The sequence below is a fragment of the Microcebus murinus genome, chromosome 3 (assembly GCF_040939455.1).
Source record: "Microcebus murinus isolate Inina chromosome 3, M.murinus_Inina_mat1.0, whole genome shotgun sequence".
NCBI classification, from domain to species: Eukaryota; Metazoa; Chordata; class Mammalia; order Primates; family Cheirogaleidae; genus Microcebus; species Microcebus murinus.
The window spans coordinates 74,410,472-74,423,601 of record NC_134106.1 but is presented as its reverse complement, the minus strand read 5'-3'; the positions used below and the strand labels follow the sequence as shown (position 1 = coordinate 74,423,601).

Here is a 13,130-nt window from a genome sequence, read left to right as displayed (position 1 = left end):
TATTAATATATTTTCTCTTTATGTACAGAACCTCATCAATATTTCTTCAACCACCAGATATAACTCAGGAGGAGGAAAGTCTATTGAATTTATTCATATTTTAGCTTTCCATGTTTTTTCCTCCCTCCTGATATTTCAAGCTTCTTTCCTTTATTGTTCTTTTTATTTAGAGAATCGCCTTTAGCTATTCTTTTATGGTAGGTCTGCTGATGATAAATTCTCTTAGTTTTCCTTCATCTGAGAATATTTTTATTTCCCTTTCATTCCTAAAAGATTCTGAGTTGATAGTTCTTTTCTTTCAGCACTTAAGAAACCTGCATGGTTTCTGACAAGAAATTCACTGTCTTTCAATTGTTTTCCCCTATAAGTAAGGTGTCATTTCTCTCTCAGTGCTTTCAAAGTGTTTTATTCGTCTTTTGTTTATGATGTATCTTGCTGTGGATTTTTTTGGGAGGAATTATTCTATATGGGGTTCACTCAGATTCTTGTGTCTGTAAGTTTATCTTTTGCCAGGTTTGGGATGTTTTAAGCCATTCTTTCATTAAGTACTCTTTTAGCCTTGCCCTCTTTTTCCTATTCTTCCAGGTCTCCAGTGATATGAGTTTTATATCTTTAGTAATAGTCCCACAGGTGCTAAGAGACTGTTCATTTTCTTTTCAGTCTGTTTTTTTCATTTTGGTTCAGATTGAATAATTATCTATCATTCTATTTTCTAGTACACTGAGTCTTTCCTCTACCCCCTTTCATTCTATAGTTAAGTCCATCCATTGAGGGCTTTTTTTTTTTTTTTTTTTTTGAGACAGGGTCTTGCTATGTTGCCCAGGCTGGACTCGCACTCCTGGGCTCAAGCAACCCTGCCTCCCGAGTAGCTGGGACTACAGGTGTGCACCACTGTGCCTGGCTTCCACTGAGTTTTAAATTTTGGTTATTACATTTTTCAACTCTAAAATTTCCATTTGATTCTTTTTTTTTTTTTTTTTTTTTTACATCTTCTATTTCTTTATGAGATTTTGTATTTCTTTCTGAAGCTTTCTATTTTTTCATGTTTTGAGCATGCTGGTAATTGTTCATTGTAGTATTCTTATGATTGCTTCTTTAAGAGCTTTCTCAGATAATTCTCTGTCATCTTGGTGTTGGCATTTCATTCAGTTTGAGATCGAAATTTTTCTATTGAAACCTAGACATTTTGAGTATCATAGGACTCTGGATCTTACTTAAATCTTCTGTTTTCCCTGGTTTCCTCCGAACTGCTCTGGCTAGGGAAGAGGGTAGGTATGCTGCCTTGTGACTGCCTGGCGGGGGTATAATGCGAGATTCCCCGCTTAGCCTTCCTTGACATCTGAGTGTGTGTAGGGGTCCTCATTACTGCTGGCCAAAGGTCAGACGGGACGGTTCTCCACCAGCCCTTCACTGATCCCTCCCTTGCTGGAAGGGTAGGAGTGCCTCGTCTCTGGTCTAGCTGTCCCCACCTGGCCTCTGCTGACACTGGGGGACAGAGAGGGATGGCCTTGCTGTTGGCAGTGAAAGCCCTGACTTTGCAGGCCTCAGATTCCACCCCAGTGGGGAGGAGAAGGGATGCTTCATTGCTTCAGTAACGCCAAGTGGGGGTGGAAGTCCAGGCTCCCCGCGTGGGGTTTACTAACACCAGCCCTAAACCCCAGCCCCTGGAGTTGAAAGTCCCAGCTCTCTACTCCCTCCAGGCACTCTCTGCTGCCATCCTGGTGGGACAGCTGTGGCACCTCTTTACAGCCTGGTGAGGGTGGGAGTCTAGGTTTCCCACGTGATCTTTGCTGGTGTGGGTGGGGATGGGGCCGTGGTGTTTTCTGGATCGCTTGCCTAGAATAGTTGTTTATTATCTAAACGTGTTCTGTCATTTAGATAATAAATGACAGAACACGTTTATTATCTGGCTAGGCTGCCCCTTTCGTGGCCCTTTGACCGGAGAGGGTGGGCTGTTTATTTTTTTTGTTGTTTTTTGGACTTTGCCTGTTAGCATTTCCAGGTTGCTGACTTCTTCAGCTCCAAGTTTGGGACATATGGGGCAAAAAGGAAACCACCCTCACCAGTCTGCTTCTCTCTACCTTTCAGAGTTTTTTCCTTTTTAATTGTGGTAAAATACATGTAACATAAGACTTACCATCTTAACCATTTTTAAGTGTACAGTTCAGTGGAATTAAATATATTCATAATGTTGTGCAACCATCACCACCACCATTTTCATCTTGTAAAACTGAAACTCTGCACCCATTAAACACTAACTCCCCACTCCCCTACCCCACCCCCTGGCACCCACCATTCTGCTTTCTGGTCTCTATGATTTTGACTACGCTAAGTCTTTCAGAGTTATATAAATGTCGGTTTTATATTTAATTCCCAGTGGTTTTAGGTGTACTTAGTGGGAAGAATAGGGCAAAATCCACCTACCCTGTTTTGGGAGGAAATCCTTTGTTCTCTGTCACTTAGGGAGGACTTTAACAAACTGTTCTTTCTAAGGTTTGGTCTTCCAGAGATAGTCACATTTTAAAAGGAAATAATTGTTTCTTTCCAAGAATGGCATTTTAGTAATAGTAATTCAGGTATTGGTGGGCTGGATCATATTTTTTGGGACTGGCATGATGGAGGAGTTAAACCTGGTGACTAAGAGTCTCCCTGGGTCTCATGAAAGCCACAGTGGGGCTTCAGGGAAAATCAACCCCAGACCCCAAAGGGGAAGGCTGCTTCACCCCCCGGGCTAGAAAGTGTTTCCTCAGAGCCTGTCTGTGACCCTTGGCATGCTGCCAAAGGAGAAAGAGGAGGAAAACCCTTGGTTAAGTAAACATTATACTGTAGGCAGTGCTCATGTTTCACTGCCAGGGTTGAATGTCTAAGTCAGCATAACCAGTTCCATATGTTTGGCATCGATAGTCCAGGCATGGCTAGTTGCACCTTTGAAACAAGGCAGTTCAGATGCTTCATGTTATAAAAGTAATGACTGCCTCTTATTGCGTGTCTGTGCGTGCCAGCACTGTGCACGGTGTTTTACGGGCAGCAGTCCACTCTTACCTCTGAGGGAAATAGGGTTACCTGTCTTTACAGATGAGGAGACTGAGTCTTGAATGGACTGGTGACTTGCAAGGTCATCAGGCCTCTGAGTGGCTGAGCTGGGGCTTGACCTTGCCCCACTGACTCTAGAGTTGTTCTCACCCTACCCTTCCTGTGGCCTCCCCATCTCCCAAGGCATGTGCGCTCAAACCTGGGCCTTCTGCGTGGGGATTCTCGAGCCCCAGCCAGGATGCTCAGGACCCCCCAACCCCCACCATCTCCGGGCGTGATTCGTGCCACTGGGTCCATTCCCTAAAGCAGAGCATCGGCCGCTGGCTGGCTATACATGGGAGTCACTAGAGGAGATTTTTTAAAAATCCTGGTGCCCAAGCTGCGCCCCAGGCCAATAAATTCAAGCTTGGGGTGAGATGTGGGCATCAAAAACCTAGAAACCTTCCCTGGGAGATTCTGATGTGTTGCTGGGTTTGGGAGCATGGTGGAAGAGTGGGGAGAGGATGGGAACAGTCACAGTGATTCTGGAATGCTCTCCTCTGGGTGCCTTGGTGCCGCCCTACAGAAGGGACATGAGGGTTGCAGGCTGCCTGGGAAGCTTCTTTTGCAAAGAGCACTTCTGCCAAGAAAAAGGCAAAGGCCATGTCAAAAAGTAGAGGCCAGGCTTAAGGGGATCTTGAGGGGCTGCTGAGAGCCCTTTGGGGCCTTGGGGCTTCTGCTGTTGGAGTGTGTGCTCAAGGCCAAGGGGAGAGACACTTCTACTTTTTTGAGCCAAAAGGAGTGTATGGGAGCCAGAGGCAGGAGGGATGGGAGGTCGCCCCAATACGCCCCCTGTGTTTTTGCTCAGAAGTCCCAGCCCCACCAAACAAGGGCTCAGAGAGGTGGATGGCTTGCCTGGCATGCTGGGTCTGCATTTGCTCCAGTAGAACCCCTCTCCACCCTGCTCTAAGCCCCTGGAGGCCACCTATGGGGAGGGCAATAATTAACTCCCTGGTTTTTTTTTTTTTTTTTTTTTTTTTTGAGACAGAGTTTCGCTTTGTTGTCCAGGCTAGAGTGAGTGCCATGGCGTCAGCCTAGCTCACAGCAACCTCAAACTCCTGGGCTCGAACGATCCTTCTGCCTCAGCCTCCCGAGTAGCTGGGACTACAGGCATGCGCCACCATGCCCGGCTAATTTTTTTTTATATATATACATCAGTTGGCCAATTAATTTCTTTCTATTTATAGTAGAGACGGGGTCTCGCTCTTGCTCAGGCTGGTTTTGAACTCCTGACCTTGAGCAATCCGCCTGCCTCAGCCTCCCAGAGAGCTAGGATTACAGGCGTGAGCCACCGCGCCCGGCCGACTCCCTGGTTTTGACTAAATGGTACAAACTTATATTTATTCAACTAGGTATATCCCATATTTGCATATTCATTGCTTTATGTGAAATTCAGATGTAAAGGGGTGTCCTATTTTTCTCTGGCAACTCTATGCTGGCTGTGGCCCATGTGAAAAATGTGACCCCTCCAACAGCATGTGTTGTAGGCAACTTCCTTTACTTTACACTGTCAGGCATCTCTGGGCTTTTCTCCTCTGTTTGCAGGCAGCTGTGACCTCCTGGGGCACAGGCGGCCCTCAGGAATTCCTTCCTTCCTGTGAGCCCCAGGCCCATTCTCTCCAACGAGTGTTGACTCAAGACAGGCACCCCAGTTCACTTTGCAGGGCTTTGCCACACCTGGGGCGAACTTGGGCAGCTCTCCTTGGAGGATCAAGGATCGTTTCTTTCCTTTACCTTTCTCCAAGTGGTCTATGGGCACCCACTCCAGCGAAGGACTGATCAGTCAAGTCAAGTCAACCCTCTGGCTGAAGGTTTTTTCCTGTAATGAACTGTTGCTGCTCTTTATCAATAGGAGACCCTCAAGTTTGCAGAAAGTCAAATAGTACTTAGAAAGAGAAAATTTCTGTTTGTTCTGGGTTTGGCCTCAGCTAGCTGCAGGGGTTGAGGGGAGCCCTTAACCTGGGGGACAAGGAAGCTGGCCAGGGAACCGATTCAGTTATCAACCTGGTGGGTGCACACTTAATGGGGTGGCTGAGATGCTGGTCTAGGTCCGTCCCTTTTTCCTGGGGAGGATGGGGGAACAGGGACACAATGTCAACAGGATTCCAGGTGTAAAAGCCTTTTCTCTAAACCAGAAACTCACCCCCAGGAGGCCTTTCTCCTCCCATCTGCAGGCAGGCTGCTTGATGGCAAGTCTCTTTCTTTATCTGGTTAGACTGTTGTAGCAAATCTTCAACCCAGGAGATGCTATATAAATATTTGCTGGCAATTGAATCATTCTGTCAACTTCTGGCAAATCAGATTGTGGAGATCATTTATCTTTTAAGACATGCAGAGTGTTGTGTGATTACAGGCTGGGTTTGTCTGCTGCCTGACTTCAATGACGTCACCCAAGTGGGTGGCCTTGCCCCTACTCAGCAGTTTGTTCAGTGAGTAGCTTGGCTTATAGAAAACTGGTTATACCCCAAATTGTAATGAGAGGTTATCTTGCTGGTTAAGATTACAAAACAAGTTTGCATTTTATACTGCAAATGCTTCAATAAATAGTTTAATTTTTTCACAACAAGCTTGTGTTACCTTTATAATTAAAATTTTTAAATGTTCTTGAATAAATTAAATCAAGCAAACCAAGAAAGCATTATTTGCTTCTTCCATTTCCACTTTTTTCCTTCTATGAAAGAGACCTATATTTAAAAGGAAAAAAAAATAGTTGTTTGGACGAAACCTCTGACTCCTCAGTCCCTTGGAGCTCAGTGAATAGGAAGAACTGCAGGCAAGTTTGCCCATCCAAGTGGCAAAGGTGAATTATAAAGGCCATAGAAATAAATAGAGCACCCTTGAGGGGGCTCTGCAGGCATGAGATAACAGCCAGAACATTCTTTACCCAGGAAGCATCCCCAGAGGAAGATGGGGGAGCTGGATGGGACCCAGGGTCTGAGACCCTCGCCCTACAGAGAGCACAGGCTCACCCTTTGAAGAAGGTTTGCCTGGCCTGCAGGCTGTGGGTGGCAGGAGAGGCAAGGGCCCCTGTCTGTAGTCACCCTGAGCGCCACTCCCTGGAATAAATGAATGCTCCCATCGCAGCACACTCATCTGTCTGGACCACTGGGCTCAGGCCTGCCCACTGCTGACCCACATAGCCCTCCCCCAGCCCACAGAGCCCTGTACTCCCACACCCACCCAGACCTCAGGCTAAGGCAAAGCAGTGAGCCTTTCCTGGATCCTTATAGTGAAACCTCTTGTCCTCCCCTGACCTTCATCCTGACTCCCTAAGGAGGCAGTTCCTAAGGGCTCTGAGAAGGAGCAGTTCCTGGAGAGAGAGAGACAGAGACAGAGACAGAGAAAGCTATATGGAGAGGGCTTCCAGACTGGAGCTCTGGCCTTCAGCTGGGGCACACACCTGCAGTCCAGAGTGGCTTGCCAGGGAGGAAGCTAGAGGAAAAACTCCCAGATGCCCTCACTTTTGCTCCTAGATAGCCAACTTAAAGCCTCTGTTAGCCATTTAAATCCTTAGCTAAATGTTCATACTAAAAATAATTTGTTATCTGAAATTAAAGTTTAACTGGGCAGCCTGTGCTATTTGCTAAATCTGGCAGAACCCTAAGCAGAGACAACCCTATGCCCTACACACTCATACCCAAGAGCCTGGGAGGGTGTGACGTCCTGAGCATGGCAGGAGGCCAGCCCTTGAGTGGGGGCAGGGTCCCTGCTGTGTACCCTCAGTCACTAACCCACAACGCAAAATGCTGGGTCTGTGTCTCTCTCCTCTGCCTGCCTCACCTGCTTACTGCCAATGTATTTGAATAAATAACAACCAACATAGAGCATATACTCCCAAAATGGCATTAAAAAAGCAAAAAGTACAACTACTGTGAGCCTGTATTTTTAGAAATACTTGTGTGGGCCGGATGAATTAAAAACATTTCCAGGCTGGGTGCTGTGGCTTATGTCCATAATCCTAGCACTCTGGGAGGCCGAGGCAGGAGGATTGCTTGAGCTCAGAAGTTCAAGACCAGCCTGAGCAAGAGCAAGACCCTGTCTCTACTAAAAATAAAAACAAATTAACTAGGCATCATGGCACATGCCTGTAGTCCCAGCTACTCAGGAGGCTGAGCCAGGAGGATCCCTTGAGCCCAGGAGTTTGAGGTTGCTGTGAGCTAGGCTGACGCCACGGCACTCTAGCCTGGATGACAGAGCAAGACTCTGTCTCAAAAAATAAAAATAAAAAATGAACATTTCCAGGTTCATTTCAGTAGGTAGGCATTTTGCTAGAAGTTCCAAGTCATTCTATAGCTGGCAAAATAAAGGACACTTTTTTTGTTAAAGCACAAAAATTGTAAACTAATCTCTTTGCAACCATTAGCAGCCTTTTCGAGACTATTGGCCAAATTTGTGGCATAGTCTGTGACTGAACAGACAGGAAGAAAAGTGATCTCGAGCCCTCCCGTACCACCCCCTTCCTGTTTTACTGTTGAGTTGTGTATGAAGGACTCAGAATGGGTCAACATTAAAGATATTTTTATTTTTGTTTGGGGGAAGTTATACTTAAGCACTCTTTCTGAGGCAAGTGAATGAATGAATGAGCTGGTGAATGAGAACACATGTCCCGACATGTATGTGAAGTAAATTCTGCTCATCTTTTCTGCGGGCATTGAAGATTCCCCGCTTCTCTCTCATCGTGGCCTAAAAGTTGAAGAACACTCTTCCTTATTATTTAAATGACTAAAAATCGGATGTTCTGTTTTACAGCTATCACTGAGGCGAGGGAAGAAGCCAAGCCCCACCTGACATTCCCACGACCTTTGCCAAGGAGCCTGCAAGATGACCACACGCCACTTTCCTTCCCCCACACCAGCGGGCACCAGCCTGCCTTGATGCTTTCACCAACCCAGCCTGGAAGACCAGATGCTGGAGACACAGTCGTCCCCCAGGTGGCCTCTGCCGAGTCGAAGCTCCTCCCACCCATTGCATTTAATCACACGGTTGGACACATAGTGCTTTCTGAACATAAGGATGTCAAATTTAATTGCTCAATCAATGTACCTAATAGGTACCAGGACACCACGATTTCTTGGTGGAAAGATGGGAAGGAATTGCTTGGGGCACATCACGCAGTTACACAGTTTTATCCGGATGATGAAGTTACAGCAATAATCGCTTCCTTCAGGTATGTGTTCTTTCCTCCTTTCTTTTTTAATGTCCTTATGCTCATGTCCGCCTCTCTCCAGTCCCCCTGCTGCTGTGAGTCACGGTACCGATGTAGCGCTCAGGCACACTGGAGTAGGGGAAGGCGGAGGGTCTACAGTCGCAGGAAAGTAGACAGCCCCCAGCCACGTGGGCTACCATCTCAGTATTCCACGCTGTGTTTTGCAAGAGCATACTGGATGAGGTGGGGAGTGACGGGGCTAAGCCGAGCCAGGACATGGATCTGGAATCCTCCATTCCCCCAGAGATGGAGCCGACAGTCTCAAAGCGCTGCAGAGGATGGGAGAGAGCTGCTTTTCTTCTCGTCCCTCCTTTTGTATTCTCCACTCTTTCCTCTCAGCCGGGAGGTTTTTGTCTTTCTGTTTTTGTTTTTGCGTCAGGACTTCTTTACGTGTACAGTGTTAGAATTGGGTCAGCCTGTGGTGCTTAAAAGCTCGAAATGAGGTCAGAGCCACACAGAGTCGGAGTGAGAGCATTTTCTCTGTGATTCTTCTTTGATCTGTTGCGTTTTCACTTTCTCTGACTTGATGCTTGGAGCAGTCCCACACTGTGCTATGCCTTTTAGTTTTGTGTTTCCTTGTCAGAAAACCACCCTGCAGTTACCGCAGGCCTGATGACTCCAGTTAGAGTTCAGTGTGTCATCACTTCCACAAGATGTGCCTGTTTTTGCATTTTTTCCCCCAGGTTATAGGCTTGGTCAGTGGATAACCCCTCAGCCCCAAGGCAAAGAATCCATTTTCCATTCTTTCCCTTGGTCAGTTTAGCTCTGGCTGGGTTTCTTGGGCTGCCATTCTCAGCCAGTGACTAAGACCACTCAGGAGATTTGAACATCTTTTTTTCTACACTGACTGCAAAGAGCAGATGTCTTACTATTATAGAGACATAGCTTCTGATGACAGAAGTAAAATCATCATTTAATAATAAGTGAATGAGGAGTCATTTAAAGGCTTAAATCAAGATCCCCAACCTTTTTGGTACCAGGTACCAGTTTCAAGGAAGAAAATTTTTCCACAGATGGGTGGTGGTGGTAGGAGATGTTTCAGGATGATTGAGGCGCATTACATTTATTGTGCATTTTATTTCTGTTATTTTTACATTGTAATAGATAATGAAATAATTATACAGCTCAATGTAGTGCAGAATCAGTGGGAGCCTTCAGCTTGTTTTCCTGCAACTAGATGGTCCCATCTGGAGGTGGTGGGAGACAGTGACACCTGAAGTGTGTTATGAAAATCTGTATTTGCAACTACTCTCCTGTGCTAGCATTGCTGCCTCGGCTCCACCTCAGATCATCAGATATTAGGTTCTCACAAGGAGTGCGCAACCCAGATCCCTCACATGTGCAGTTTATGGCAGGGTTCATGCTCCTATGAGAATCTAATGCCACTCCTGATCTGACAGGGGGCGGAGCTCAGGCAGTGATGCCAACGATGGGGAATGGCTGTAAATACAGATGAAGCCTTGCTCGCTTGCCTGCCACTCACCTCCCGCTATAGGGCCCAGTTCCTAAAGGCCACAGACTGGTACCAGTCCATGGCCTGGGGGTTGGCGACTGCGGGCTTAAAGGACAGAATGCTGGCACCTGGGTCTCATTGGGTGTCACTTTGGAGGGGAGCACAGCCCTACCCTGCTGTCTCTCTGCGCTTGGCCAGCGCGGTAACCATGGGTGAACTGCTGCATCTCCCAGCCACCTTTCCAAGAAAGAGTTGGGTGTGGCCCCAGAGACTGCCAGTCCAGTTCTGCTCTAAGGTGCCGTGAGAAGTTCAGAGAACTTAAATTGGAGAGTTTTTAAACTTAGAGTAGTCAGTGTGTTTTTTCAAACTTAGATTAGCCAGTGTCTTGTTTGTCCCTTTAAAGTTCAGATATTGAACTGGGTGATAGTTTGAGAACTTTAGAGTGGAATTTGTTCTTTTGCATGTATTAAGCTTATTATACATAAATTCATTCTAAAGGAGAAAACTCTTATTTGAACTCCAAACTAAGCCTTAAAGCAAATTTAGTGATCAGAATTTTTGCAAGGATAGCTTATAGGATGATAGTAAATCTGCCTTTATGCTATTTTTTAATTTTATTAAGGTCATGTTCAGGTATTACAGTAGCTGTAGTGATTCAGTGAAATGAATTATGGGGACTTTTTTTTTTTTGTTTTGAGACAGAGTCTTGCTTTGTTGCCCAGGCTAGAGTGAGTGCCGTGGCATCAGCCTAACTCACAGCAACCTCAATCTCCTGGACTCAAGCAATCCTTCTGCCTCAGCCTCCCAAGTAGCTGGGACTACAGGCTTGTGCCACCATGCCCAGCTAATTTTTTTCTATATATATTAGTTGGCCAATTAATTTCTTTCTATTTTTAGTAGAGATGAGGTCTCGCTCTTGCTCAGGCTGGTTTCGAACTCCTGACCTCAAGCAATCCACCCGCCTCTGCTTCCCAGAGTGCTAGGATTACAGGCTTGAGCCACCGCGCCTGGCCAATGATAGGGACTTAATCAAGATTATAAGTATTTATATAGTTTCTTGTCGAGAGAAAAGGATGCTGGACACCCTGAACTTGCAGTCTTTTAGATGAAGACCCAGAAGGCCCAATGAGTAGGGTCAGTGGACAGTGAGCGAGTCACATTCACACAGGGAGCCTGATTTGCACCTGCAGTGTCCTCGCTTCTCACATCTCCTGGACCCTAAGGAAATCCACTCTGGTTCCTAGGATCACTGAAGAGTTAAGAAATAGTTCTAGGCTTTCATTGTATGTGATTTTATTAGGAATTGATTAGCTTGGAATTTTGTCAGAGTTGCTATTAACAATGTCTATATGGATCACATTTATTCAAGGGAATGTGCTAATAAAATCAGATGAGAGGATGAGAATACAGATTATGGATGTCTGTATATTGGCAGGGGTCAGAAGAACTCTAGAGAGAAACACATGGTATTTTGAGTTAGGTCATGGTAACCTTTTTGTGTAAGGTGTTCTTATCACATACAGAAATTCTCATAAGAATGGGCAGAATTTACATAAATTTTGAAAATGATTAGGTCTCCAGGTTGAGGATCCCACAGTTTGTACCTTCACTCATCCTTTACTTTTAATTAATTTATTTTTGAGTTAGAATCTTGCTCTGTCACCTGGGCTAGAGTGCAGTGGTGTCATCATAGCTCACTGCAACCTCAAACTCCTGGGCTCAGGAGATCCTCCTGCCTCAGCCTCTGGAGTAGCTGGGACTACAGGTGCACCACCATGCCTGGCTAATTTTTCTACTTTTTGTAGAGACAGGGTCTCATTCTTCCTCAGGCTGGTCTCAAACTCCTGGCCTCAAGTAATCCTGCTGCCCTCAGTCTCCCAATCCTGTGCTAGGATTACAGGTGTGAGCCACTGTGTCCAGCTTCATTCATCCTTTAAATGCAATGGAATCGTGAGTTGCTTATTTAACTTTCTCAGCCTAATGTCAGTTCCTCATTTTTCTCTTCCATGTCATGCAAACCCTTGCCTCCTGCCCACTCCACACTTAAAAGCCCAAACTCCTCATTCTAAAAACAAAGGTTGGTCAAGCATCTGGTCTTTGGTCCTAAAACAGCAGCTGTCCTAGTTGAAGGTGTGGTTTGGAAGGTGTGCATATTTAATGCACCAGAGCTTTGGTTGCTGTTACTCCTGGCGCCTTCCATTGCTGGGACACCCTGTTTCCCATAGCAGCACCCTGCTGTCATATTATGTGTATTTTAAAATTATTTTAGTAGTATTAATAATATATATGTTAAAAACTTGGCAAATACTGAATAAGTACAAAGAAAGAACAATGACCCATAATCCCACAACTCTGAGAAAATTTTTCCAACCATATATACATTTAATATTCTTGAAATGAAATGAGTCTTTACATTACATAGATGATTATGTCGTCTGTTTTATTCACTGAACATTATATTATGAACATTTCCCTATACTATTAAAAGTCTTCAAAATACTTTAAAGGCTGCTATATGTCACTGTAATCTGCTGTTGTGAAACAACCAAATATAGAGGAATGCAAATTAAAATATAAAGGGAAAACAATAACAATTATTTTTCAAATGCTGAGGTTGGAGCCTTACACAAGGAAGAAATAACTCATTTGGTACTTCTAGCCCAGATGCCCTCTTAAGCTAGGTCATTCCATGCTATAATTCACTTTTTATTTTCTTTCCTGTTTCATTTGGATGTCTGTTATCATTGATAGAGCCAAGAGTCATCTTTCATTAATAGGTGTATAAAGCATTCAGAATCTGCTAGCAGGTTGGGGTCCCCCCCCCAGAGCACTTACCAAGCCTCCTTTATGGGACTTGAGTCACTGGTCTGGCCTCCTTGGTGCTCTAAGCAGTAACCCGCCTCATCTGCATCCACTTCAGCTTGTAACTTTAGTGCATCCATTCAACCAGGCCTGGGACTCCGCTTGGCCTAGACCTTTCTCTGGAGTCTCCCAAGGAGGGTGTAATTTGTGGGATATACATAGCTTTAATGTCCAGTTTAGCCTGTAAACAGCCCTCGAGCTTAGGTGCAAATGGTCTCTTGTCAGGTAAAGCACTCCAGAAAGTCAGTAGCTACCAGACAGGAAGACTAGGTAGACCAAGTCTCATGCAAAAACAACAGCTGATGCTCCTGGACGCTGGCAGATTTACTTACCGGGAGATTCGTGGTCAAGGGAAAGTATTTGTTGTTTGTTTTCTGTTTAGTCTAGGGGTTCCCACTGCTCTTTAAACTCTGGCAGAGTTCCCAGTGGCTACAGCTGGAAGGATTTTACTTTTTCATTAAATTTTCTTTGTGAAGATACTGAGTGGGTAGTTTGGGCCCCCTGAAATCCTGTGCCTTCCTGGCTTGGAGATGCTGT

General features: G+C 45.4%; 1 protein-coding gene across 1 annotated transcript in view; it reads left to right on the top strand.

Annotated features, from left to right (window-relative positions):
• Positions 1-13,130, top strand: part of MERTK (MER proto-oncogene, tyrosine kinase) — a 104,119-nt gene that overhangs the window by 11,276 nt on the left and 79,713 nt on the right. The window contains exon 2 of the mRNA XM_012742808.3: positions 7,822-8,239. Within this exon, the coding sequence (XP_012598262.2) occupies positions 7,822-8,239 (418 nt within the window). The remainder of the gene's footprint in view (positions 1-7,821; positions 8,240-13,130) is intronic.